The following is a 24991-nucleotide window of genomic DNA, read 5'->3' as shown; positions in this document are numbered from 1 at the left end:
CTGCTGACCTGTAGTCTTGGCATGAGTACCGTTTGTTACCTCAGACTGCTGCGCGTCTGTCTAAACCCTAATGTTACTTTGCATATCTCTCAATCTTCTTCCTGGGTCAGAAGTCAGGGGTGACATCATAGCATCACATGACAATGACCAGGAAGTACCCAATACGCCACTAGGGTGTGTGTGGGACGCAGGTGAGGGTGGGGGGGGAAGACAGGAGAGAGTGTGTGTGTGTGTGGGGGGGACACAGGAGGGTTTGTGTGTGTGTGTGTGTGTGTGTGTGTGTGTGTGTGTGTGTGTGTGTGTGACACAAGAGGGTGGGTGTGTGTGTGTGTGACACAGGAGGGTGTGTGTGTGTGACACAGGAGGGTGTGTGTGTGTGACACAGGAGGGTGTGTGTGTGACACAGGAGGGTGTGTGTGTGTGTGTGTGTGACACAGGAGGGTGTGTGTGTGTGACACAGGAGGGTGTGTGTGTGTGTGTGTGTGTGACACAGGAGGGTGTGTGTGTGTGTGTGGAACACAGGAGGGTGTGTGTGTGTGTGTGTGTGGGACACAGGAGGGTGTGTGTGTGTGTGTGGGACACAGGAGGGTGTGTGTGTGTGTGTGGGACACAGGAGGGTGTGTGTGTGTGTGTGTGTGTGGGACACAGGAGGGTGTGTGTGTGTGGGACACAGGAGGGTGTGTGTGTGTGGGACACAGGAGGGTGTGTGTGTGTGTGTGGGACACAGGAGGGTGTGTGTGTGTGTGTGGGACACAGGAGGGTGTGTGTGTGTGTGTGGGACACAGGAGGGTGTGTGTGTGTGTGGGACACAGGAGGGTGTGTGTGTGTGTGGGACACAGGAGGGTGTGTGTGGGTGTGTGGGACACAGGAGGGTGTGTGTGTGTGGGACACAGGAGGGTGTGTGTGTGTGGGACACAGGAGGGTGTGTGTGTGGGACACAGGAGGGTGTGTGGGGGACACAGGAGGGTGTGTGTGGGGGACACAGGAGGGTGTGTGTGGGGGACACAGGAGGGTGTGTGTGGGGGACACAGGAGGGTGTGTGTGGGGGACACAGGAGGGTGTGTGTGGGGGACACAGGAGGGTGTGTGTGGGGGACACAGGAGGGTGTGTGTGTCTCGGAAGTGGGGCGTGTGTGTGTGTGTGTGTGTGTGTCGGAAGTGGGGCCTGTGTGTGTGTGTGTGTGTGTGTGTGTGTGTGTGTGTGTGTGTGTGTGTGTGTGTGTGGGAAGTGGGGCGTGTGTGTGTGACAGGTGTTGATCACAATGTGACTTACCTCCTTTTACAATAGATATTATTTTTCTCTTTGTAGGTGGACTAATTATATTCCAGTCGGAAGACGGATGCCTGGAACAAGATTTATTTCTTTTAAGGTTCCTTTGAAAAAAGTATGCTATTTTCTTTAAACATGTATTTTAAGACACTGATTCCCATACTGTGGTATGACTCTATGCCCCACTAGTGCCGCAGTAAGTGATGACTTGTTCTGCTGGCTGTGGCATCCCGCCTGCCCTCCCTGTATGTTACCAACTAAACACTGCACCCATGACACAGGATTGTGACCTTTACCACGCTTTAGTTATAATATTTAATTACAAGCTGGACCACAGAATATACCACTTTGTAATTAGCAAGGTATCCTGTATCGGTTGCTGCTAATAACTATTTGTTGGAACACAAATTGCATTCCCAAATATTCATATACAGTGTCTATTTCGCACGTCATTTATTCCATAAGATATACTGTAGCGATCTGTATAAAGGCGGAAAATCAGCAGTGCAAATACAGCCAGGATTATGTAAATGACAAAAAATAAAAGCACATATAGTGCAATTTCGTTTAAACCATAGGTGAAGTGTAAGTTCATAAGTATTTCACTGGCGGTGACTATTAAAGGCAACGTGTGATGGGTAACCAAGTCTCAGGTGATTCTTCAGGTACTCTCAAGATGACGTCCCTCAGAACCAGATGGGTAGGATTCCCATATGTGAAGAATAGAGAGGACACAAGGATAGTGCATGTTACTTTATAAATGATGCAATAAAAGTAATACACTTACAGCTTATTTGTATGTATGCATGCAGTGAGACCACCCAGGGTCAGACAATGGAGGATAATGGCAGCACTCCTTCCTTCACTGATGCTCCACCTATGGCGGCCGTCCACAGAGGAAGATGACAGTCCAGGGAAGGGAGAACCAAATCTTGGCCCAGGATTCTCTGTCTGTCAGGCAGAATTAACCTCTGAAGAAGCTCTACAGGAGCGAAATGCATACGGTAAGCATCCTGCCTGTTTGAAGACCTCCAAGGTGCTTGGTGGACGTTTTTGAGAATCCTGGACCAAGATTTGGTTCTCTTTTCCCTGGACTTTGTCATCTTCCCCTGTGGACGGCCGCCATAGGTGGAGCATCAGTGAAGGAAGGAGTGCTGCCGTTTTCCTCTATCGTCTGACCCTGGTAGGTCTCACTGCCTATACATAAAGATTATTTGTAAGTGTATTACTTTTATTGCATCATGTATAAAGCACATGCACTATCCTTGTGTCCTCTCTATTCTTCACATATGGGAATCCTACCCATCTGGTTCTGAGGGACGTCATCTTGAGAGTACCTGAAGAATCACCTGAGACTTGGTTACTCATCACAACCGCGTTGCCGTTAATAGTCACCGCGAGTGAGATACTTATGAACTTGCATTCTTCACCTATGGTTTAAACGAAATTGCACTATATGTGCTTTTATTTATTTTTTCATTTACATGATCCTGGATGTATTTGCGCTGCTGATTTTCCGCCTTTATGTACCCATCTGGACTTGAATCGAGTCCGTTTGTAGGGCAGGACTATTTCCCGTTGTATACATGTATTATATTTTCATTAGTGTGTTCACTGGGTTTAATATCTGAAAGGTATTTGCTATTGAATCTTTCTGCCTCTAGCGATCTAAATGAGAAATATTTATACGCTTTATTTGCAGAGCTTTGACTTCAAAATAGCACCGTGCCAGCGGTTTTCACCTTTGGATCTCCTCAGAGAAGTTCAGAACCAGAATGAAGAGCTCGGACTGATTGTTGATTTAACGTGTACAGCGCGGTATTACGGTCCAGGAGTAAGATGTTCCTATGGGTCAGGGGGAGGGGAGGGAGGGGATTCGGTCCATTTTTTAATTCCCCCCCTTTGCAGTTAAGTTGCAGACATCTTTGTTCCGTGGGATATAGCCGTTTCGCTGCCACTGTACCTAAAACACTAGGAGCGGTTACATGACCTCGGAGAAACTGTTGCGTTATAATTAGGGATTTTTGTTTTCGGTTTGTATTTTTCCGGTCAGTATTCATGTTCTATCAGTGTTAGCAATGAAATAAATTGACACACAATTGAATTTGGTGTTTATCCGCGGTAAAGAGGTGGATCTCAATCGGATATTATGCTTTTATTTCTGTTTTTTATCAGAATGGCTAAATAATCAGTTGGTGTGGTTTTTCTGGTATATTTCGGTTAAATGAATTAAGGAAAGCAGAGATCCCTACTGATGCACTCACTAGATCAAAAATAATACATTTGTAATAAACACATAGAAAACAGAAAAAATCAGTTATTTAAAACCTAAAGTAGCGCATGTACTTTCAAACAACAGTGAGTAAATTCTCACTACAGTACATGCGCTACTTTAGGTTTTAAATAGCTGCTTTTTTCTGTTTTCTATGTGTTTATTAAAACTTTATTATTTTTGATCTAGTGAGTGCATCAGTAGGGATCTCTGCTTTCCTTAATTCATGTACCCCTCAATCCCAGATAGCACCACTGTTAGCTTCTCCTCCCATAATCACTAGCTGAGCAGGGTTCACCCCTTCTCCTCCCCCCCATCCCTGTATTTCATATTTCGGTTAAAGCCACAATCCAGGTTGCATTGCTTGTGTTTTTTTTTTTTTTTTTTTTTTTAAACAGGGGTCTCCAGTGCTGAACCCCATTAATTTCACCCTGCTTCCCAAGGTCCTTCTCTCCGTAAGGGGTGCCGGTATCTCTGCAGGCAGGGAACTTGTGTGCCTAACATAATGGCAGCTTTAAATGTCACGCCGGCCAATAGGCCGCAGTGATCATCCGGTGTAGCTTCCTATTGGCCCGTGTGACCTGGACGTTTAAACTTCACAGAGGTACCGGCAGCACACACGGAGTCAGATACCTCTCGAAACAGTGGGGTTAAGCTGAAATGAATGGGGTTGAGATCCTGAGACCCCCTGCTTCAATCCTAGAAAGCTAGAATAAACCAAATAAGTGTTTATTTACCCTGCTGGTGCCAGGAGGACTTCCAACCCTTTACAAAGCAAAGTCCCTCTTGCAGTAAAGGGAATTGTAGTTTGTGGAAACCTAATCATAAAAACAGTTTTGAGAATTATTAAAAAATATATATATATATTTTTTTTTTGCAGGAATTGCCCAGAACGTTACATTATGCAAAAATCTTCACGGCCGGACAAGAAATACCAAGCGATGAAACGATTTATCAGTTCAAATGTATCGTGAGACAGTTCCTTAGAGAGAACTCTGACAACGGTAAAGCCAATTTCATTCTGTGCGCGCACTGCCCCTGAGGGTTGGTCACTTGGTGATTAATATAGGGTTTTGCCTAAAGACTTAATAATATAGAAATGAGTTGCGGGAAGTATTTTTGGATATACATTGACTGCTTTCAGCAAGTCTTATTTTGCTCTGTCAATTAAATTGAAAACAAAGTGCAACTGCAATAAATACAATTAATGCAGGAGCTGTGTTGGAACAGTTGCCTGTTAAGTTGGTAATTTTACACTGTTCAGTCAGGCCTGAAATAGTCATAGTTGCACATTTTGTTATAAGGCTAAGAGTATAGTAGGTGCGCATGGCGTTGCGTGCACCTGTCGTCTGAGCGATGGGTGAACTGAGCTTCCAGCGATTGGGGAGGCGGACGCGTCGGCAGGCTCGTTTGCCCTCGTTGGCTGAACCGCTCACGTGACGCACCCGATGCACGGAAAAAACAAAATGATTTGTCTTTTCGCGCACACTATGGGCGGCTTGTATCAGCTGCTGCACATTGTTCTCGCAGAGCGTGAAATCACATGTACCGTTGTAAACGCAGCCTAAAGCACCTAATCTGTGTGCACTTACCTTTGGAGAATGGAAAACAAAAATGAACACAGGTAACACCTGTTTGGCTTCTAGTCATTATTTCTTTTTCTTAGTTTAATGTATAAAGTTATGAAGCCAAAATTCTGTTTACCATTTCCTGATCTCAAAAAAAAGAATTGTTAAATGAAGATTTTTTTTTTGTTTGTTTTTCAAATTTACTACCAGAGATGCATGTAAGATTATTTTTTTTTTATATATATATTTTTGTTTCCAGGATGTATAAATGATCTGTGCATAATTCGACCTAATGCGTCAGTCTGGTAGAAGAGAAGTCTACCAAAATGCTCAATTCTAGTAGCTGTAGTACTTCTGAAGAAATGTCAATTAGTTGTAGTTTGTGGTACCTTCTTTATACAGTAGATTAAAGTATAATGTACAAACTCTTCAAAACCTCAGGAACAAATATGAGGTTTGGAAAGCCCTGTACACTATTGTACCTAGTTGTATCTAGAAAAAGCTCTTATGTTGGTCCCGTAAAAGGTATCACATACCTCAAAGGTAGCATATGAGACCTTAGTTAGGATATGTTTGGATGAAAATTGTGTCAAACCTGCTACGGCTGTGATATTTACAAACGCACGCACTGGCTTGCGACATTGAAAGGTACTTACAGTATATAATTCCATGGCGTGTTTGTAGTGTGAGAACATCTGGTGTGCGGTGCAGTTCTTGCAAAATGAAGAACCCAATAATAATTCACCCAAAACATTTTTCTTTCCCCCATACAGATAAACTTATTGGTGTTCACTGCACCCACGGCCTAAATAGAACGGGATACCTAGTGTGCAGGTGAGTCCGAGAAGAGTAGTCTTGACATGCTAGATTTTCAGCGCATTCACACAGCGTCTTCTGCTAAAATGATGGTGACCGTGTCAAATTGCTGAATTCTTCCAGTGTTGTGCAACTCCTCGATCCCCCTCGCTGACAGAGGCTTGCAATGCATTGTTCATTTTTACTGCACCTTTAGGGTAATACTGCTTCTCCTGTCTTAGGTATCTAATTGACGTGCAGGGCATGGTGCCCAGGGAAGCTATAGAAAGTAAGTAGTCTGTTTTTAACCTGGTTTCTGTGGTAGAACAAAACCTGTAAAAGCCAGCTGTATGCAGAGCAATTCAAACGCTTCTCTCAAGGCTTAATTGCTTTCCTGTGCGTGTTCGCGTACAGAAATATATATACATAGGAAAAATGAATGGGTTTGAAATCAAACAAAAGTCTGTGACATGACATGGGGGAATACATTTAAATGACTGTGGGCCGGACATATCGCAATAAGAAATAATCCTCATGGGACAAAAATGGTACTTGACTGGATTCCAAGAGATTAGACGACTGAAAGGATTAAAGGAGACAGGTTTTTGAGGGTGCTTTTAGACAATTACATGACTCAAATTATTGAGGAACCAACCAGGAGAGGGGCAATACAGGATTTGGTAATATCAAACAATGTAGAAGTAATAACAAATATTCAAGTCCGGGAACATTTGGGTAACAGTGATCATAACATGGTCTCCTTTGAATTAATGATCAAAAACCAGATTACTGTACATGGGTTCAACAACGACTTTAAACTTTAGAAAGGCAAATTTTAATAAACTGAAGAATGATCTACAAGGAATAAATTGGGATGATGTTTTTGCAGGTAAAATGTGGAAGATAAATGGGCTGTCTTTAAAACATTGTTAGAAAAGCAGACTAATCAGTATATACCCTTGGGTAATATAAAAGAAACAGCGGCCCCGTTGATAGGCGGCTCCTGTATGCCGGGCGCTGCAGCAGCCAGTGGGGACCAAACCTTGGTCCTCCCACTGATTCCACTTCCAGTTAATCTCCCTCATGTATGCACTAACCCCTTTCTCTATCCAGTGATCAAGTGATCCATTTTGCTATCTTTTTCTACAAAGTGATCTCTTTTTCTAACCTATGATCTATTTGCACATCCAATGATTCTTTTGTCCACCCAGGTAGCCTTTTTGTCACATCTACACACTTGCTCATGTGAAAGTTGGGCCATGGACTATAGGGAATAGGGCCTATGACTGCAGTGCTGTAACACTGCTGTGTTGATGAAGGGGTTAAGTTATTTGAATACAAGGGGTTAGAGGATTGGTTTAACTGAAGGTTTGAAAAGGTGAGTAACAGGCTGCAGGCAACAAAAAACAAAAGCCCAGAGTTACATCCAATATGACAAAAATACACAGTGAAATACCTATATATCTCTTGAAAAGGGGTCATTTAGATAAAGCCTTTGGTTAAGGGTTAAACTAAATTACCCTTTTTCAAGAGAGGTATAGGTATTTCACTGTGTATTTGTGTGTGTATTTTTGTCATATTGTATGTAGCTCTGGGCTCCTTTTTGTTTTTTGTTGTATACATTTAGCCACGCCCACTAGCACTCCTTTTGAAGGAAAAAAATATATATATATATAATAGTAATTTTTGGGGTTCCTTAGAGCTTGCTGGGTATCTGTGTTTATTAACAGGCTGCAGGGGCAGCCATTTTTCAAACACTGGAAACCGGTTAACACTGTATCAGGTAGGCTATTCCCAGTTTCAATAATAGAATCCTCACTTTTTTTATATTATGAATCCCAGTAATAATAAAGTTGAGGGGGAGCACAGGTTCAGGGTCCATGTCACACGAGAGGAGCACAGGTTCAGGGTCCATGTCACACGAGAGGAGCACAGGTTCAGGGTCCATGTCACACGAGAGGAGCACAGGTTCAGGTCCATGTCACACGAGAGGAGCACAGGTTCAGGGTCCATGTCACACGAGAGGAGCACAGGTTCAGGGTCCATGTCACACGAGAGGAGCACAGGTTCAGGGTCCATGTCACACGAGAGGAGCACAGGTTCAGGGTCCATGTCACACGAGAGGAGCACAGGTTCAGGGTCCATGTCACACGAGAGGAGCACAGGTTCAGGGTCCATGTCACACGAGAGGAGCACAGGTTCAGGGTCCATGTCACACGAGAGGAGCACAGGTTCAGGTCCATGTCACACGAGAGGAGCACAGGTTCAGGGTCCATGTCACACGAGAGGAGCACAGGTTCAGGGTCCATGTCACACGAGAGGAGCACAGGTTCAGGGTCCATGTCACACGAGAGGAGCACAGGTTCAGGGTCCATGTCACACGAGAGGAGCACAGGTTCAGGGTCCATGTCACACGAGAGGAGCACAGGTTCAGGGTCCATGTCACACGAGAGGAGCACAGGTTCAGGTCCATGTCACACGAGAGGAGCACAGGTTCAGGGTCCATGTCACACGAGAGGAGCACAGGTTCAGGTCCATGTCACACGAGAGGAGCACAGGTTCAGGGTCCATGTCACACGAGAGGAGCACAGGTTCAGGGTCCATGTCATACGAGAGGAGCACAGGTTCAGGGTCCATGTCACACGAGAGGAGCACAGGTTCAGGGTCCATGTCACACGAGAGGAGCACAGGTTCAGGGTCCATGTCACACGAGAGGAGCACAGGTTCAGGGTCCATGTCACACGAGAGGAGCACAGGTTCAGGGTCCATGTCACACGAGAGGAGCACAGGTTCAGGGTCCATGTCACACGAGAGGAGCACAGGTTCAGGGTCCTTGTCACACGAGAGGAGCACAGGTTCAGGGTCCTTGTCACACGAGAGGAGCACAGGTTCAGGGTCCATGTCACACGAGAGGAGCACAGGTTCAGGGTCCATGTCACACGAGAGGAGCACAGGTTCAGGGTCCATGTCACACGAGAGGAGCACAGGTTCAGGGTCCATGTCACACGAGAGGAGCACAGGTTCAGGGTCCATGTCACACGAGAGGAGCACAGGTTCAGGGTCCATGTCACACGAGAGGAGCACAGGTTCAGGGTCCATGTCACACGAGAGGAGCACAGGTTCAGGGTCCATGTCACACGAGAGGAGCACAGGTTCAGGGTCCATGTCACACGAGAGGAGCACAGGTTCAGTGTCCATGTCACACGAGAGGAGCACAGGTTCAGGGTCCATGTCACACGAGAGGAGCACAGGTTCAGGGTCCATGTCACACGAGAGGAGCACAGGTTCAGGGTCCATGTCACACGAGAGGAGCACAGGTTCTGTGTCCATGTCACACGAGAGGAGCACAGGTTCAGGGTCCATGTCACACAGGGAGTTGGAGATCCTTGGCAGAGAAGCCAGATTGCTGGGGCACTGGGCTTAGGGCGCCCCTTATTAGTAATACTAAGACTAGTACCGTACATTGGGCCCTAGTGTGGGGGTAACTGCCACCCGGTCATCAAGGGGTAGGGACACATTAAAAAAATTATTTATAAAATAAATCACCAACTGCACACACCATTTTCTCTCCCCCTCCAATCTTTCCATTATCTCTCCCCATCCTTCCATTCTTTCTCTCCCCCATATGTATGTATGTCTTTATTTATATAGCGCCATTAATGTACATAGCGCTTCACAGCAGTAATAGATGTGACAATCATATAAATAACAAATAGTACAAATAACAGATCATGGGAATAAGTGCTTCAGACATAAAAGTAACATTGTAGAAGAGGAGTCCCTGCTCCGAAGAGCTTACAATCTAATTGGTGGGGAGAACGTACAAAGACCGTAGGAGGGCATTCAGGTAAGTGCGTCTGCAGGGGGCCAAGCTTTATGTATCGTGTATACTGTAATATTAGCCACAGTGCTACTCATATGCTTATTTTTTTGTTTCAATTTTTTTTATTAGACAGTTATGACATTACAGGGTATAGATAATACAAACAGTAAGCCCGTCTAATACACATTTTTTTTTTTTTTCCTTAACTGGGAAGAGAAGAGGAAAGGCTCAGCGTCTCCCTGACCATATGTGGTCCAACGGGGCGGCGCGAGCATGGAAACAGAGAGGGGATAGAGAAGAGAGGGGGGGTGGGGGGGGGGGGGGGGGGGGGAGGGTGTAATGGGGAAAGGTCTTATTCCCTAGCTTCTTGGCAGTTCTGGTTTGGATCTTGGTGTCCATTGGGTCCCTGATCTGTTAAGGGGTGTTTCGTCTTAGGAGCGCCATGTGGGTGTACCATGGATCCCAAATATTAGTGAATGAGGTAGAGGACCTTTTAAGGAAAGCCGACAATTTCTCCATGTCCATTACTTCTTGCACCCTTTTTATTATTGTTTGTTTGGAGGGGGGAGACACTTTCTTCCAGGCGGCAGCCACCGCACATCTGGCCGCCGTAAGAATGAAGGAGACTAATTTTCCTGTTGGCCGGTCCAGATAGTCTAGTGGCCCGGCCAGCAGGTAGGTCAGCGGTTCAATGGGTATTGTGAGGTCTGTGACCTCCTCTATTAATTTTTGTGTCGTTTCCCAGTATTTTTGAATTTCCGGACATGTCCACCAAATGTGGGCCATGTCCCCCTTTTGACCGCAGCCTCTCCAGCATAGATCGGATGCCAGGGGGTAGATTTGATTTAGTCTGGCTGGGGTAAGATACCAGCGGAACATTATTTTGTAAATATTTTCTCTGATTGTGGTACATATAGAAGTTCCTGAGGCATTTTCCCAAATACTTTCCCAGTCCTCTCGGTCTATAACTATGTCCAATTCTGCTGCCCAATGCAGCATATAGTCATGTGTGGGGGCTTCTGTGCCCCTCTCTAGCTCCGCGCATATTTGTGTTATTAGACCTTTCTGGTGAGCTGTTTCTCTGCAGAGCCGCTCGAAACCTGTGAGAGGGGGAAATTTCAATGTTGGGGATATTGTTTGGATAAAGTGTCGAATTTGTAAATACTTGAACACGTTCAGTCCTATTATTCCATATTTGGCTTGTATGTTTTGATAGCTCAGGAACTCCCCGAAGCTCAAGAGGTCGGCAATCACCTTGATGTTTTTGGTTTGAAATTGGTCAAATTGTCTGGGCTCACAGCCAGGTGGGAATTTCGGATTTTTGTGAATCGGTATAAGTTGAGATTGTGGTGTTGTGAGCTTGTACTTGAGTTTGCTTTTCGTCCAGGTCTCCCATGTGTGTCTCATTGGGCCTAGTTTAAATTTGCTATTCTGCATGTCCTCCTTGCTCAGGGACCAAAGGCAAGCCGGCAGTGAAGGCGTTCCGGCATATTGTGTTTCAATATCCAGCCAACAATATTGGTTTGGGTTTGCGTTCCAGACTACTACCTGTCGCAGTTGGGCGGCTAGGTAGTATTTTGTGATGTCTGGGACTCCCAGTCCTCCTCTCCCCCTTGAGGCCAAGAGAACTGTTCTAGGGACTCTAGGTTTTTTACCTTGCCAAATAAAGTGGAAGATTAGTTTTTGGATATTTTTTAATTCCGAGCCAGGGATGTGGACCGGGAGAGTCTGGAAGTAGTATAGTAATCTAGGGAGTATGTTCATTTTAACCGAGACCATTCTCCCGATCCATGATATTTGATAACCTCCCCATTTTTCTAAATCTTGTTTGATTTTATGGAATAAGGTCGGATAGTTATGTTGGTATAGGGATTGGTAGTTCCTCGATATCTTAACCCCCAAGTATTTGATACAGGAGGAGCTCCAACGGTAATTGAAGTTTAGTTTGAGGAGTTTCACCTCTGGCTCTGGCAGACTTAGATTTAGGGCTTCTGACTTATCATTGTTTATTTTGTATCCTGAGATTTTTCCAAAATCCCGGAGTTCTTTTTGAAGGTTGGGTAGGGAGATTTGGGGTTTGGAAAGGGTTAGTATGACATCATCCGCGAATAGGGAGATTTTATGCTGCCTGTTTCCAATTTCTATTCCTTGGATGTCCGTATTGAGTCGTATTGCTGATGCTAGTGGTTCTATCGTTAGCGCAAAGAGGAGAGGAGATAGGGGGCATCCCTGTCGAGTCCCATTTGTTATCTCGAATCTGTGGTTATTGCCCCCTGGTAGTTTCACTGTGGCTGACGGGTTTTGATATAATCTACGGACCCCCTCTAAGTATGCGTCTTTAAAGCCAAATTTGCGCATAGTCTGGTCCAAAAATTGCCAGTTTATTCTATCGAACGCCTTCTCTGCGTCCAGGCTTAACAGAAGTGCTTTGGTGCCTGTGAGGTGGACATGGTCAATGATATTAATTATTTTTCGGGTATTGTCTGAGGCTTGTCTCCCTGCGACAAATCCTACTTGGTCGATATTAATTAACCTCGGTAATATTGGGTTTAGCCTATTTGCCAAAATTTTGCTATATAGTTTGAGATCACTATTGAGGAGGGAGATTGGACGGTAGCTTCCACATTGCATCGGGTCTCTGCCATCCTTATGTATTATAGCCAAATTGGCTAGAGACATTGTTGGGGGGATTTGATTCCCTTCCATAAAATAATTGAATATTTTTAGTAGATGCGTGGATAGGGTTGGCAAGAACCTTTTATAGTAAATATTTGTGAAACCGTCAGGGCCAGGAGACTTAGTAAGCTTTAGTGATTTGACCGCCTCTTCCAGTTCCTCTTTTGATATCTCAGCATTGAGGACTGTGTTTTCCTCCTCCGTCAGTGAGGGGAGTTGGCATTTATTTAAATATTGAGTTATAGATTCTGACGCTATCGGTACAGGTCGGCCGTTTTTAGCTCTTAAGTTGTATAGTTCTGTGTAATATCTTGTGAATTCCGCTGCAATCTTGCTTTCACTATATTGAATCTCACCAGACCTACTCTTGATCGCCGTTATTTGGGATCTTTTTTGTATCCCTCTTAATTTACTAGCTAAGAGTCTGTCAGCTTTGTTGCCTTTGTCATAGTATAGTTGTTTGGTCCATTTGAGGGCCTTTTCAACGTCCTCCAGCTGGGTTTGTCTAAGCTTTGTTCTAGCATCTATTAATGACTTGTATATTTTTTTTGAGGGATGTGCTTTATGAGCTAGCTCTATTGCTTTTATGTTTTCTGTGAGTTCTTTGATTAGCGCTTGGCGGGCTTTTTTCCTGTGGGATGCGATGGAAATAAATTTCCCTCTGATAGTTGCCTTATGGGCTTCCCATAGGATTGCTGGAGAGGAGACTGTTCCCATATTGAGGGAGAAATAGTCCTTAAGTGAGGATCTGACTTCTCTCTCGATCTCTGGGTGATTTAGTAGTGAGTCGTTCAGTCTCCAGGTGTACGTTGTTGTTTTTTCAAAGGGGACTGACAGAGTCAAGGTGACCGGGGCATGGTCTGACCATGTGATTGAGCCAATGTCTGATTCTATGGCTGCCGCCATCACATTTTTGGTGGTCAAGATGTGGTCTATTCGAGAGTAAGTCTGGTGAGGTGCTGAGTAGAATGTGTAGTCTCTCTGGCCCTGATGTTGGGTTCTCCAGACATCCACCAGTGAGAATTCGCTCATGATTTCCCTGAACCTTTTCCCCTTGATCTGGGAGTGGGTTTTGCGGGGGGGGCCCATGTTGGTTGATCTGTCCTCGGTAGGGTTTAAGACCATATTGAAGTCTCCTCCCACTATCATCGATGACAGATATCCCGGGTCAACATCCTCGAGAACAGCTTGTAAAAACTCTGTTTGGTTCTCGTTTGGGGCGTATACATTGATCAGGACGATTGCCGAGCCCGCTAGGGAGCCATATACCATTAGGAATCTACCCTCTGGGTCCATTGTTGTTCTGACATGATTAAATGGGGTGCCTTGTCTGATAAGGATAGCCACACCCCTCTTCTTACTACTAAATGATGCAAAAAAGCAGGTCGGGAATATTTTTTTGAATAAATTTGGGGGGTCCTGTGATGTGAAGTGGGTCTCCTGTAGGAATATGATGTCTCCCCCTGTTTTTTTCATATCGTTGAGTGCAAGTCTCCGTTTTCTATTATTTTGGAGCCCCTTAACATTCAGTGAGCATATTTTTATTGGGGCTGTGGATGTCATTGTGATTTTGTTGTGGCTTGAGGACTCGGGATCTCCCCCTTCCCACCGGAGGGGATCTTGCTTTTATGTCCTAGGTATGTATTACTTCGGAAGCTGCTTTGTTTATGGGGTAGGGATGTATCTTGTTTATATTTTCTTTGGTACTTGTTTGTATGGTGCCAAGGAAGGGGGGGGGGGGGGGAATGAGGGGGAGGGAGGGTGGTTAAACTCATATGCTTCTTTAAGCAAGTGTGTCTTAAGGTGAGTCTTAATGGTGGATAGAGAGGGTGCTAGTCGGGTATTGAGGGAAGGGCATTCCAGACGTGCGGGGCAGTCAGTGAGAATGGTTTAAGGCGGGAGGGGGCTTTAGATACAAAGGGGGTAGAGAGAAGGCATCCTTGAGCAGAACGCAAGAGTCGGAATGGTACATAGCGAGAAATTAGGGCTGAGATGTAAGGAGGGGCAGAAGAGTGTAAAGCTTTAAAAGTGAGGAGAAGAATTGAGTGCGAGATGCGAGATTTGATAGGAAGCCAGGAGAGGGATTTCAGAAGGGGAGACGCTGAGACAGATTTAGGAAAGAGTAGAGTGATTCTGGCAGCAGCGTTTAGGATAGATTGTAGGGGAGACAGGTGAGAGGCAGGAAGGCCGGACAGCAGGAGGTTACAGAAATCAAGACGGGAGAGAATGAGGGCCTGTGTCAGAGTTTTAGCAGTCGAGTAACAGAGGAAAGGGCGTATCTTTGTTATATTGCGGAGGAAAAAGCAACAGGTTTTAGAGACGTTTTGAATGTGAGGGGCGAATGTGAAATAGGAGTCGAGTGTGACCCCTAAGCAGCGTGCTTCCCCATCCTCTCTCCCACTCCCGATTGTGTCTCTCTCCCCCTCCTCATTCCGCCTCCGTCTCCCCCCATTCTGTGCGCCTCTGCCTTTCCCCCCAATTCTGTGCGCCTCTGTCTCCCCCACATTCTGTGCGCCTCTGTCTCCCCCACATTCTGTGCGCCTCTGGCTCTCCCCCCCCATTCTGTGTGCCTCTGTCTCCCCCCCCCATTCTGTGCGCCTCTGTCTCCCCCCCCATTCTGTGCGCCTCTGTCTCCCCCCCCCCCCATTCTGTGCGCCTCTGTCTCCCCCCCCCCCCATTCTGTGCGCCTCTGTCTCCCCCCCCCATTCTGTGCGCCTCTGTCTCCCCCCCCCATTCTGTGCGCCTCTGTCTCCCCCCCCCATTCTGTGCGCCTCTGTCTCCCCCCCCCATTCTGTGCGCCTCTGTCTCCCCCCCCATTCTGTGCGCCTCTGTCTCCCCCCCCCATTCTGTGCGCCTCTGTCTCCCCCCCCATTCTGTGCGCCTCTGTCTCCCCCCCCATTCTGTGCGCCTCTGTCTCCCCCCCATTCTGTGCGCCTCTGTCTCCCCGCCCCCCCCCCATTCTGTGCGCCTCTGTCTCCCCCCCCATTCTGTGCGCCTCTGTCTCCCCCCCCATTCTGTGCGCCTCTGTCTCCCCCCCCATTCTGTGCGCCTCTGTCTCCCCCCCCATTCTGTGCGCCTCTGTCTCCCCCCCCCATTCTGTGCGCCTCTGTCTCCCCCCCCCATTCTGTGCGCCTCTGTCTCCCCCCCCCATTCTGTGCGCCTCTGTCTCCCCCCCCCCATTCTGTGCGCCTCTGTCTCCCCCCCCATTCTGTGCGTCTGTCTCCCCCCCCCATTCTGTGCGTCTGTCTCCCCCCCCCATTCTGTGCGTCTGTCTCCCCCCCCATTCTGTGCGTCTGTCTCCCCCCCCCATTCTGTGCGTCTGTCTCCCCCCCATTCTGTGCGTCTGTCTCCCCCCCCATCCTGTGCGTCTGTCTGCCCCCCCCATTCTGTGCGTCTGTCTCCCCCCCCCATTCTGTGCGTCTGTCTCCCCCCCCATTCTGTGCGTCTGTCTCCCCCCCCATTCTGTGCGTCTGTCTCCCCCCCCCATTCTGTGCGTCTGTCTCTCACCCTCTCCCACACATTCTGTGCGTCTCTCTCCCCCCCCCCCCCCACATTCGCCCTCTTAGCTGAACCGTCAGCGAAAGCGTGGCCACCCCTCCGTCGCAAGTTGTCAATACAATTTTGATGTCTTTTCAAAAAAATGGTCGTAGAGCGCGGCTGCCAAATACACGCCAACGTACGTAGTGAGCCCAGCCCCATTAAGGGGCGGTACTTGTTTGCGCAGTGCACACCGAGGCGTGCGCTGTAGAATGTACTGGGGATATAGCCTTACTACAGGTGCTCCCCTGCTGCTGGCCTCGCCCCCACACTCATCTGCAGCCACAACCAAACCCGGCTTCTGCTCTCTTCCTTGCCGTCCCCGTCCCCGCCCCCCAGAATTAGCCCTGCAGTATGGAGAAGGCGGCCAACAGAGGTTGTGAAGGAGCACCGCGGTACCAGGCGGACGGCAACAGAAGTGGCAGGTGTGATACGGCCCGGCTCCATGGCGATGTGCAGAGGCGGGACTGGAGCAGTGCAGAGGACCTGAGGCAAGAGTAGGTGGAGGGTGGCGAACCTTCCACGGGTCGACCCAAGTGACGAGGTGTGGGAGAGCAGCGTGGATTGGGGCCATCAGGAGGTGGGCTGCTGAGACAGTCCAGCGGGAGTAAGCAGAAGGTCCGCCCCATGTGGTCAGGGTGCGCAGGAGTGGACCGGCTGCCGAGGTGCCATAAGAAGAGGAAATTCAGAGAACGAGACCTGGAGCATCGGTGGTGAGAGAGAGAGGACTGGAGAGGTGAGTATGGCCATTTAAATGTTGTGACATCACGGCATCCAGCTGTCATGGCAATGCGGCATCATTTGCCGCCGCATGGCCATTTTGAAAGGAGCTGCAGGGGAAACACTTAAATTTACAGGAGAAAAGGAGAAGAATGCTGGGAGACGCCACCACCAAGCACTCGACGGCGGCCAAAATGCACTTGCACATGCCGTGCGGGCGAGGGCATTTGTCGAGCCCTGATTATAACTGTATACAAATATATTTGGGGAGAATACAAGGAGCTTTCAAAATAACTATTCATCCCAGGGCAATACAAACAACAAGGGGTCATCCCTTACAGTTGGAGGAAAGGAGATTTCACCAGCAACAAAGAAATGGGTTATTTACAGGAAGGGCAGCTAAAATGTGGAATTCATTACCTGTGGAGACTGTGATAGCAAATACAATTGATATCTTAAAAAAAAATAAGGTTGGACATCTTTTTAGAAAGGAAAGTTATACAGGGATATGCCAAATAAGCAAATATAAGAAGGATGCTGATCCAGGGAGTAATCTGATTGCCAATTCTTGGAGTCAGGAAGGAATTTATTTCCCCCCCCCCTTATGGGATATCATTAGATGATATTTCACTAGGAGTTTTTGTTTGCCTTCCTCTGGATCAGTATACATGGGGTGTACAGATTTCCCGGCGTTACCCGGCACACTTCCAGCTACCCGGACAATACCTGGCAACTGGGAAATGGGCACGGTGTCGGGTAATGTCAGGAAAACTGGAAATAATCTTATTACTTGCCTTTCTGACGACATCTAGGAACAACAGCAGCAGTCCTGTGGCGGTGGAAGCATCGGAGGTGTCTTCAGCCGGCGGGGGACAGCAGGAATCCATTCCATAGCACCGGAGCAGGTAAGCAGTGTGTATGTGAGCTGCCGGGGAACCACGTGACCGGAGCAGGAGACGGAGCGTTCCTATTGGACAGACGGCTGTTCAATAGGAACGCTCCGTCTCCGGTCACGTGGTTCACCGGCGGCTCACACACGCCCTGCTTACCTGCTCCGGTTCTATGGAAGGGATTCATGCTGTCCCCCGCCGGCTGAAAACCCTCCGATGCTGCCACAGGACTGCTGCTACTGTTCCTAGATGTCGCCGCCAACCTGCAGGTAAGTGCCAAACCGGGTAATCTGGTACCCGGCCGGGTAGAACCATTGATTTTGGCCGTGTACCCGTTACCCGTTATGTTTTTTTTGTTTTGTTTTTTTAACACTACCCGGTACAACACTACAGTATACTGTAAGTACAAATATAGGATAAAGTACCTGTCGTTGAAATTGAGCATAGGTTTAACTTGATGGACGTATGTCTTTTTTCAATCTCATCTACTGTGTAACTATGTAAGGTTGAAATAAAAAATAAAGTGTTGGAGCAACATGGAGGAGGCTTGCAACCGCAGTACCTGGAAGATCCTTGGGGAGGCCTTTATCCAGCAGAGCATCGACAAGGGCTGCAGATAATGATTATATATAATGATGGGAACAGAGTATTGGAAAACAGTGCGCTCCAGAATCAATATAGTAAAATTCAAGGATGCATTATAATTTATAAGTAATTTTAAGCCCACCGGGGGGGGTCTCTACATCTATTAGTCTTTCCAAGTGTCTATGCCCACATGCGGATATCTCTATGCACTGTAAGCATATACTAGACACCTGGTATATAAATGTTAAGAGTCTCATACGTCCACTATGGTGCGTGTGCAGATAGTGTTGATAAGGTCCTTCCACTGTCTTTAAAACATACTGCAATAAAACAGCGCCACGGCCTCCAATAGTGTGATTAGGTTTTTAATGCAACATACTGTACAAAGTGGCCAAATCAATACTCACAAAGTTCACATTCTTTAAAGCTTGTCACGCCCACTTTTAGGTAACGTGTACTTGGATCTCTCCAGCACATTTTCAGCTGTATTGATGGCCCCAGCAACCTTAGTAGCTGATCTTGTACTTGCTCAGTGCTGTCTCCTGCTGCACCTGGTTATCCTCGGTTGTTTCTCTGCACCTCGATGACTCCTCCTTGCTGCCTCTCTGGTTGGTGTGAGTGGCGCTTCGGGGATGATGACAGCGGGGTGTGACATAGTTATTCTTTCGTCGGGGATGTGTTGTCAACTGCCAGTTTCGTGCTCCTTTATATAGATAGTGGTTGCCCCTATTAACCCTTATAATGCCAGCTAAAGCCGACAAACTGAATCTGCGCATGCGTACATGTTCCCGATACTGATTAGAATGTCAGTCTAACTAAATAATGGTAATAAATAACCTTCCAAGATTGAAACAAGAAAATAAATATAAATTTTGTGAGAGCACAAAACAAATGCTTGTAATAAAAACAGTCACAAAAACATCATGGACTTGTAAATTTACTATTACAATGAATAAATAACTACTGTACACTGCAAAGCTCTCACTGGTAACAAAGGACTTCAAATGCTTATTGGGTCTCATGGATTCACAAGCTTTACAACCTGAACACCTGTAACACCCATTAGGTCTAGATACCTGGACACATGTAAAATTCTTGTTGGGGACAAAACTAGGGGCTAGAATAGATTTTAAATCTCTAGCTTAACCAAAAGCTGTGTGGGTAGAATGCTGCCCAAAAATGGGGTCCAATTATAGAATGTTCCAGTGGTGGGATACAATGTCCCTAATCTTACGGTGAGCACCATTAAATTTTGTTTTTGTTTTTTGTTTCAAAATTTTTTATTAGGCATATATACATTGAACAAACATAATGATATTCCTTAGCCTAATACAGGGTTTTTGTTTTTTTATGTGTAAAAAGTGAGGTAGGATAGAGTTGGTCCTCACAAGGCCTCTGGTCCACTTGGCGGACCGAAAAGGAAAAGCGAGAAAAGGAGAGCAAGAAGAGGAGGGGAGGAAGAGGGGGGTGGGGGGGGTTGGCACTCAACCTCTCATCCCGGTCACCAGGAACCAGCACCGCATCTTTCCTCTCAAATGCCTGAGTCGCCTCCTCTTCTAAATGTTACGGTTGTTACCTTGTTGGTAGAATCAACCATGGTTCCCAGACTTTATAAAAAGTCGTTGTGGTTCTTTTCAGAAAGGCTGACAGTTTTTCTATTAGCATTACTTCATTGATCCGTTTTTTCACTGGTTGCTTGGAGGGGGTGATGAACAAAGGAACATCCTTGTCCAATCCCTTAACTGATTTGAAATGTGTCGCAACATGAGCGTTGGCACCCACACTCCCAATTGCATGGGAAGAGGCTAAATGACCACTTGAGGGCACATCTTTAGGCCTCTGTTTAGTAGCCCCACAATATTTTAAAAGGGGGCACCTTTCCTGCATGGATGCCCTTTGGAAAGCTTGCTCTACTACTAAGCTCATTGTACATATTAGTATTTGGATAATATTGATACTGATAAGGACTCTAGGATGGGGAAATTGCTGACTTTCAACTATGGACCTATCCTCACTGGGAGATCGTGGAGCCTATTTTAACGTGTGTGTTATTACAACTATTTGCCATTTACTTCTGCTGCACTGTCCTTTTCTGTTTTGTTTTAATATCCGGCTGGATTGTTTGGCGGGAGAACGGAGCGACCACTTCAGACACAAGCGGCAAGGAAGTGGATGTACAGTAATTGAAATCATTGTACATTCATTTACTCGTGTCCGTCCGTCCGTCCGTCCGTCCTTAACTGGTTTGTAACAATGTGTTACGGCATAGGTCTGTTATACACACATCCAACATTAATGATTCAATTTGGTGCACTTGGTACTATTGGGTAATTGAATAAAGAGCGTTTTTAGACTCTAGTAAAAATCCTGCTTCTACAAAGTCTAATACTTATGTTTATATTTATTCTAATACAAATCATTTAGATAATAAAAATGTTAATCAAAGAAAAAAATTCCAAGAGGGAAGACATAATAAGAGTAAAGTACATTGAAGATCCAATATATTAAAAAAAATTGTATTAAAATACAATGGTCATAATTAGTCTTCTTAAAATGTAGCTAGGCCATGTGGTGACAGTATTAAAGATGCAGACCAAGCAATATCCTACATGTTTATTTTTTTATTATTAATAAATCGGTTCTGTACTATGAGAAAATACTTGTAGTATTTTTTTTAAACTCTGAAATACATAAAATGTATTATAATGTAACAAGCATTTTTTGTTTCTACTGCAACCATTTACAAAGTGACACCCCCTTCCTCTTCTGAAACAGGCTCTGGCACACCCCTGTTTGAGCTCTGCCTCTCTCTAGCAGTGCACCAATTGAATCTAGTGACTGCCTGGTCACATGATCTTCCCCACAAAACTTTGCATCTTTGGTCCCCTTCAGCTGCACTTACAGCTGTTCAGTGAACCCCGAGCCAAATCTTCCCTGTTGATCACAGGAGAACGGATCGATCTGCAACATGGCTAATTACTTATAATTGTGTGGATAGCATTGATGCAAATATTAAAGGGATTTTTTTTTTTAAATGGCAGCTTGGACTGCTGCTTTGTGTGTGTATCCAGTACCTCTCTGTCATTGTTTTTTCATCCGGTCCCCCCTTTCGTCCATGAGGACCACTTCACTGCCTTTAATGGTCAGCCCTTTGGGATCATTATTGTGGAATATGAGGAAACGTTTTGAGACTCTGTTTCGTAAAACCCGATTTCAAATTCGAAATCAAAGAATATAATATTCATTGTCAGGTATAAGGGAGCGCCAGAAATAAAAATGGTATTAAAAAAAAACGGAATATTCTAAAAGACACAATATTGAGTAATGTTTTATCTGAAAATCCAATGATCATGTATAGAAGTAAAAATCTCAAAAATATGTCCCCCAAGTGGGACACTCGGAAACTAAAAGGATGTTTTAAGTGTAACTCATACAGATGCCTCACCTGATTCCCAAGATCCTAAAGAGAAAAAAGTATCTCCAAAAGTCTAAGTAAAACTTTCAAAAGAAGAGATTTTATTAACTAACTCCACAGGTGTAGTGTCTGTGATGGCGTGCGCTTGCTCTAAACAATACGTAGGACGCACACTGAAAACAAGGTTCGTAGAGCTCAGGAGAAATATTTTGTCCGATTTTACAACACACAGTCTCAAAAGGCTGAATAAGAACAGCGGTGAAGTGGTCTCTGGGGGAAAAAGGGGCGACAGGATGAAGAAACTACGACCGAGACGTACTGGATACACACATTTAATACTGTCATCACATGGCCTTAACTTACATATAGACTTGCTGGATCTTCAATGTGTTTTACTTTTATTATATGTCCTCCCTCCTGGAATTGTTATCTTTCATTCATATTTTTATTATCAAATATGTTTATTTATTCTAATACAACTTTAACTAGTAGACATTTTAGACCCCAAATATTTTTACAAGAGTATAGTACAGTGATTTTCAACTGGGATTGTGCGGCCGCCAGGGAGGAAAAGCTTGGACAACTCTCCCAGCTGTCCCAGGCTGTGTCTGTGTCTCAGTCAGGCTCAGAGAGGTAGTGGGAATAGAGCGTAAGGGGGAACATGGGAGTGTGAAAGGGGGAAACAGCGGGGAAATGGGTTGGGGTTCCCCAGGATTTCCCAATCTAATTCTAGAGTTACTTAACCTTGAAAACCACTGGTCTAGACTCCGTTCAATTACACAATTGTGCCAAGTGCACCAATTGTAATCATTGTTGGATGTGTGAGTAACAGACCTATGCATTGACATTGTTACAGACCAGTTCAGGAGCCTGATAAATATTTATTTAGACACTACTGTATAAAAAAAAAAATCATATTTGATCAGCACTCAAAAAATAAATAAAAGAAAATGATAGCCTTACGTTTTCCTTTTTGTCATCAAATTTCTTCTTTAATGTATCAACAACAAAAAAAAACAGCAATACAGAAAAAAAATCTCACAATACACAAGGGAAAAGTTAGCAGACACAAGTCAGGCTGACGAAGAGGCCAGGGGGCCTTGAAACTTTGCAGTTGTTTGCACATATAACAGTGTGGGTCTGCTAGCTTTTCCTCTCCTTGTGTGTTCTGTGATGTTTTCTGTATTGCTGTTTTTATTTATTATATATATATATATATATATATATATATATATATATATATATATATTCAAAGGCTCCTTACCAGGCAGACCAAAGAGTCCACCAGAGAATCCAAAGTACACACAGCAAGGAAGAGACAGCACACTTGGTAACAAAAAAGGATTGTATTGAATAGCAGGCACATAGACATAGTTGGTGTATGTGCCTGCTATTCAATACAATCCTTTTTTGTTACCAAGTGTGCTGTCTCTTCCTTGCTGTGTGTACTTTGGATTCTCTGGACTCTTTGGTCTGCCTGGTAAGGAGCCTTTGATTATATTTATTCATATGGGACTAGCACCTGTTCTCATCTGTATTCGTGAGCCAAAAATAAAAACGTATGGCTAGCATTTTCTTTCATTTATTTTTTGAGTTCTGATCCAGTGTGATTGTTTTTATAGTTGTATGCATAGTTGTATGCATTTAGCGGTACAGTTACAGGACCCTAGCACCTCTATCTGAATTGAATTAGACCGGGTGAGTTCTAGTTCATTCTAATTATTTTTTTAGACAACTTTACCAATATATATATATATATATATATATATATTTTTTTATTGTTTAAATCTTGGAAGGTTAGTTATTACTATTAGTTAGATTGACATTCTAATCAGTATCATGAACTTCTATACATATACAACCTCACATTAACACACACACGCGCTGATTCCATTTGTAGATTTTAGCTGGTGGTATAAGTGTTAATAAGGGCAAGCACTATATAAGAAACCATGAGACTGGCAGTTTACAGCACGTCCCTGATGAAGGAATCGAGCGGATTCCAAAACACATAGGGCAGATTCAACTATTGGAGCAGTGTCCGTGAATTACTTTCTTTCAACACACTGTCCAGACAATGCAACATAATCCCCCTCACCCCACGGAGAGGGTTTGCATTATCGGAAACTGGCCACACGCTATCAGGCACGAACGTCTACATCCCTGAGGAAGGAATAAATACATCACGCTCTGCTGTTATCCCCGAAGTGCCCCTCATGCCCACCGACGGATACGCTGATTGGAGAGAGGCGGCAAGGAGGAACCAGCGTGGTGCAGAGAAACACCGGATACAGCAGGAGACAGCACTGAGCAAGTACAAGATCACCTACTAAGGTTGCTGGAGCAATTAATACTGCTGAAAAAGTGCTGGAGAGACGCGCGTGCACATTATTTAACATCAGTGGGTTTGACGGACAAGCTTTAAAGAATGTGAACTTTGCGAGTATGGATTTTGCTACTTGACTACTTTTTATATTGTATTTAACACATATCACACTATTGGCGTTGGTGGCGGTGTGTGTGTGTGTGTGTGTGTGTGTGTGTATATATATATATATATAAAATATGGATATATGCACACATTTGTGTGTGTGATATATAATAAACACACATATAATACATAGATATACACCTACCCACATTTATATACATTAGGGTGATCATTTCTCCCCAGTTAAACACCGGGACAGTTTTTGCGTATACGCAAAAGGCCCGTGCCGACTGCATGCACGAATGACCTACACCGATCACTCATACAAGGCTGACAAGAGACTATCGCGCATGCGTGATCAGCGTGGGCAATTTGCGCATGCGCAGGATCAGCTCTTGGTGGCCGCGCATGCGCAGGATCAGATCTTGCCGGCTGCGCATGTGCAGGATCAGCTACAGCCGGCCGTACATGCACTATCGACGCGCAACGTCCAAAAAGCTATTAAAAGCTATATGAAAAGGCCTCATCAGTGTTTTTCAAATCTATCCACATTACATCCCCGAATTAGAATTGGGACCCCAAAAGAAGATCCTGATCTAATGTACAATCTGTATTGTGTGATTCATTCATTTATTGTTTCCTTATGAAATATCTGTATGTCTAACTTTGTCGTTTCCGTACATGGCGGATGCAGCATATGTTGAATAAATGAAATCTCCTTTATCTAACCCAGCGGTGCACAAACTGGGGGGGGCGTGAGTTTTTGTTGGGGGTGTGTGGGCGGTTGCAGAGGTCCCGCGCTCTTCCCCAAGACATTTAAATTAAATGCTGGGGGACCGCGCGAGGCCTCTGCAACCTCTACTTACCGAGATTCAGCTGGCTTCAGGATGCGTGACAATGGTGGGGTCATGTGACATCACGGTTGCCATGGTAACGTGACGGCAAATGACGCCATGGGTCACATGACGTCACAAGACCCCCGCTGCGTCATTTGACCCCACGCAACAATG

General features: G+C 45.4%; 1 protein-coding gene across 2 annotated transcripts in view; it reads left to right on the top strand.

Annotated features, from left to right (window-relative positions):
* The window catches only part of DUSP11 (dual specificity phosphatase 11), a 44337-nt gene that overhangs the window by 12217 nt on the left and 7129 nt on the right, over nt 1-24991 (top strand). For both annotated transcript variants that reach the window (XM_075601387.1, XM_075601386.1), the window contains exons 2-6: nt 1309-1384; nt 2972-3103; nt 4422-4545; nt 5883-5943; nt 6147-6193. In XM_075601387.1, coding sequence (XP_075457502.1) covers nt 1309-1384; nt 2972-3103; nt 4422-4545; nt 5883-5943; nt 6147-6193 — 440 coding nt within the window. The remainder of the gene's footprint in view (nt 1-1308; nt 1385-2971; nt 3104-4421; nt 4546-5882; nt 5944-6146; nt 6194-24991) is intronic.

The sequence above is a fragment of the Ascaphus truei genome, chromosome 5 (genome assembly GCF_040206685.1).
Source record: "Ascaphus truei isolate aAscTru1 chromosome 5, aAscTru1.hap1, whole genome shotgun sequence".
Classification (NCBI taxonomy): domain Eukaryota; kingdom Metazoa; phylum Chordata; class Amphibia; order Anura; family Ascaphidae; genus Ascaphus; species Ascaphus truei.
This window is presented reverse-complemented; position numbering and strand designations above follow the sequence as displayed.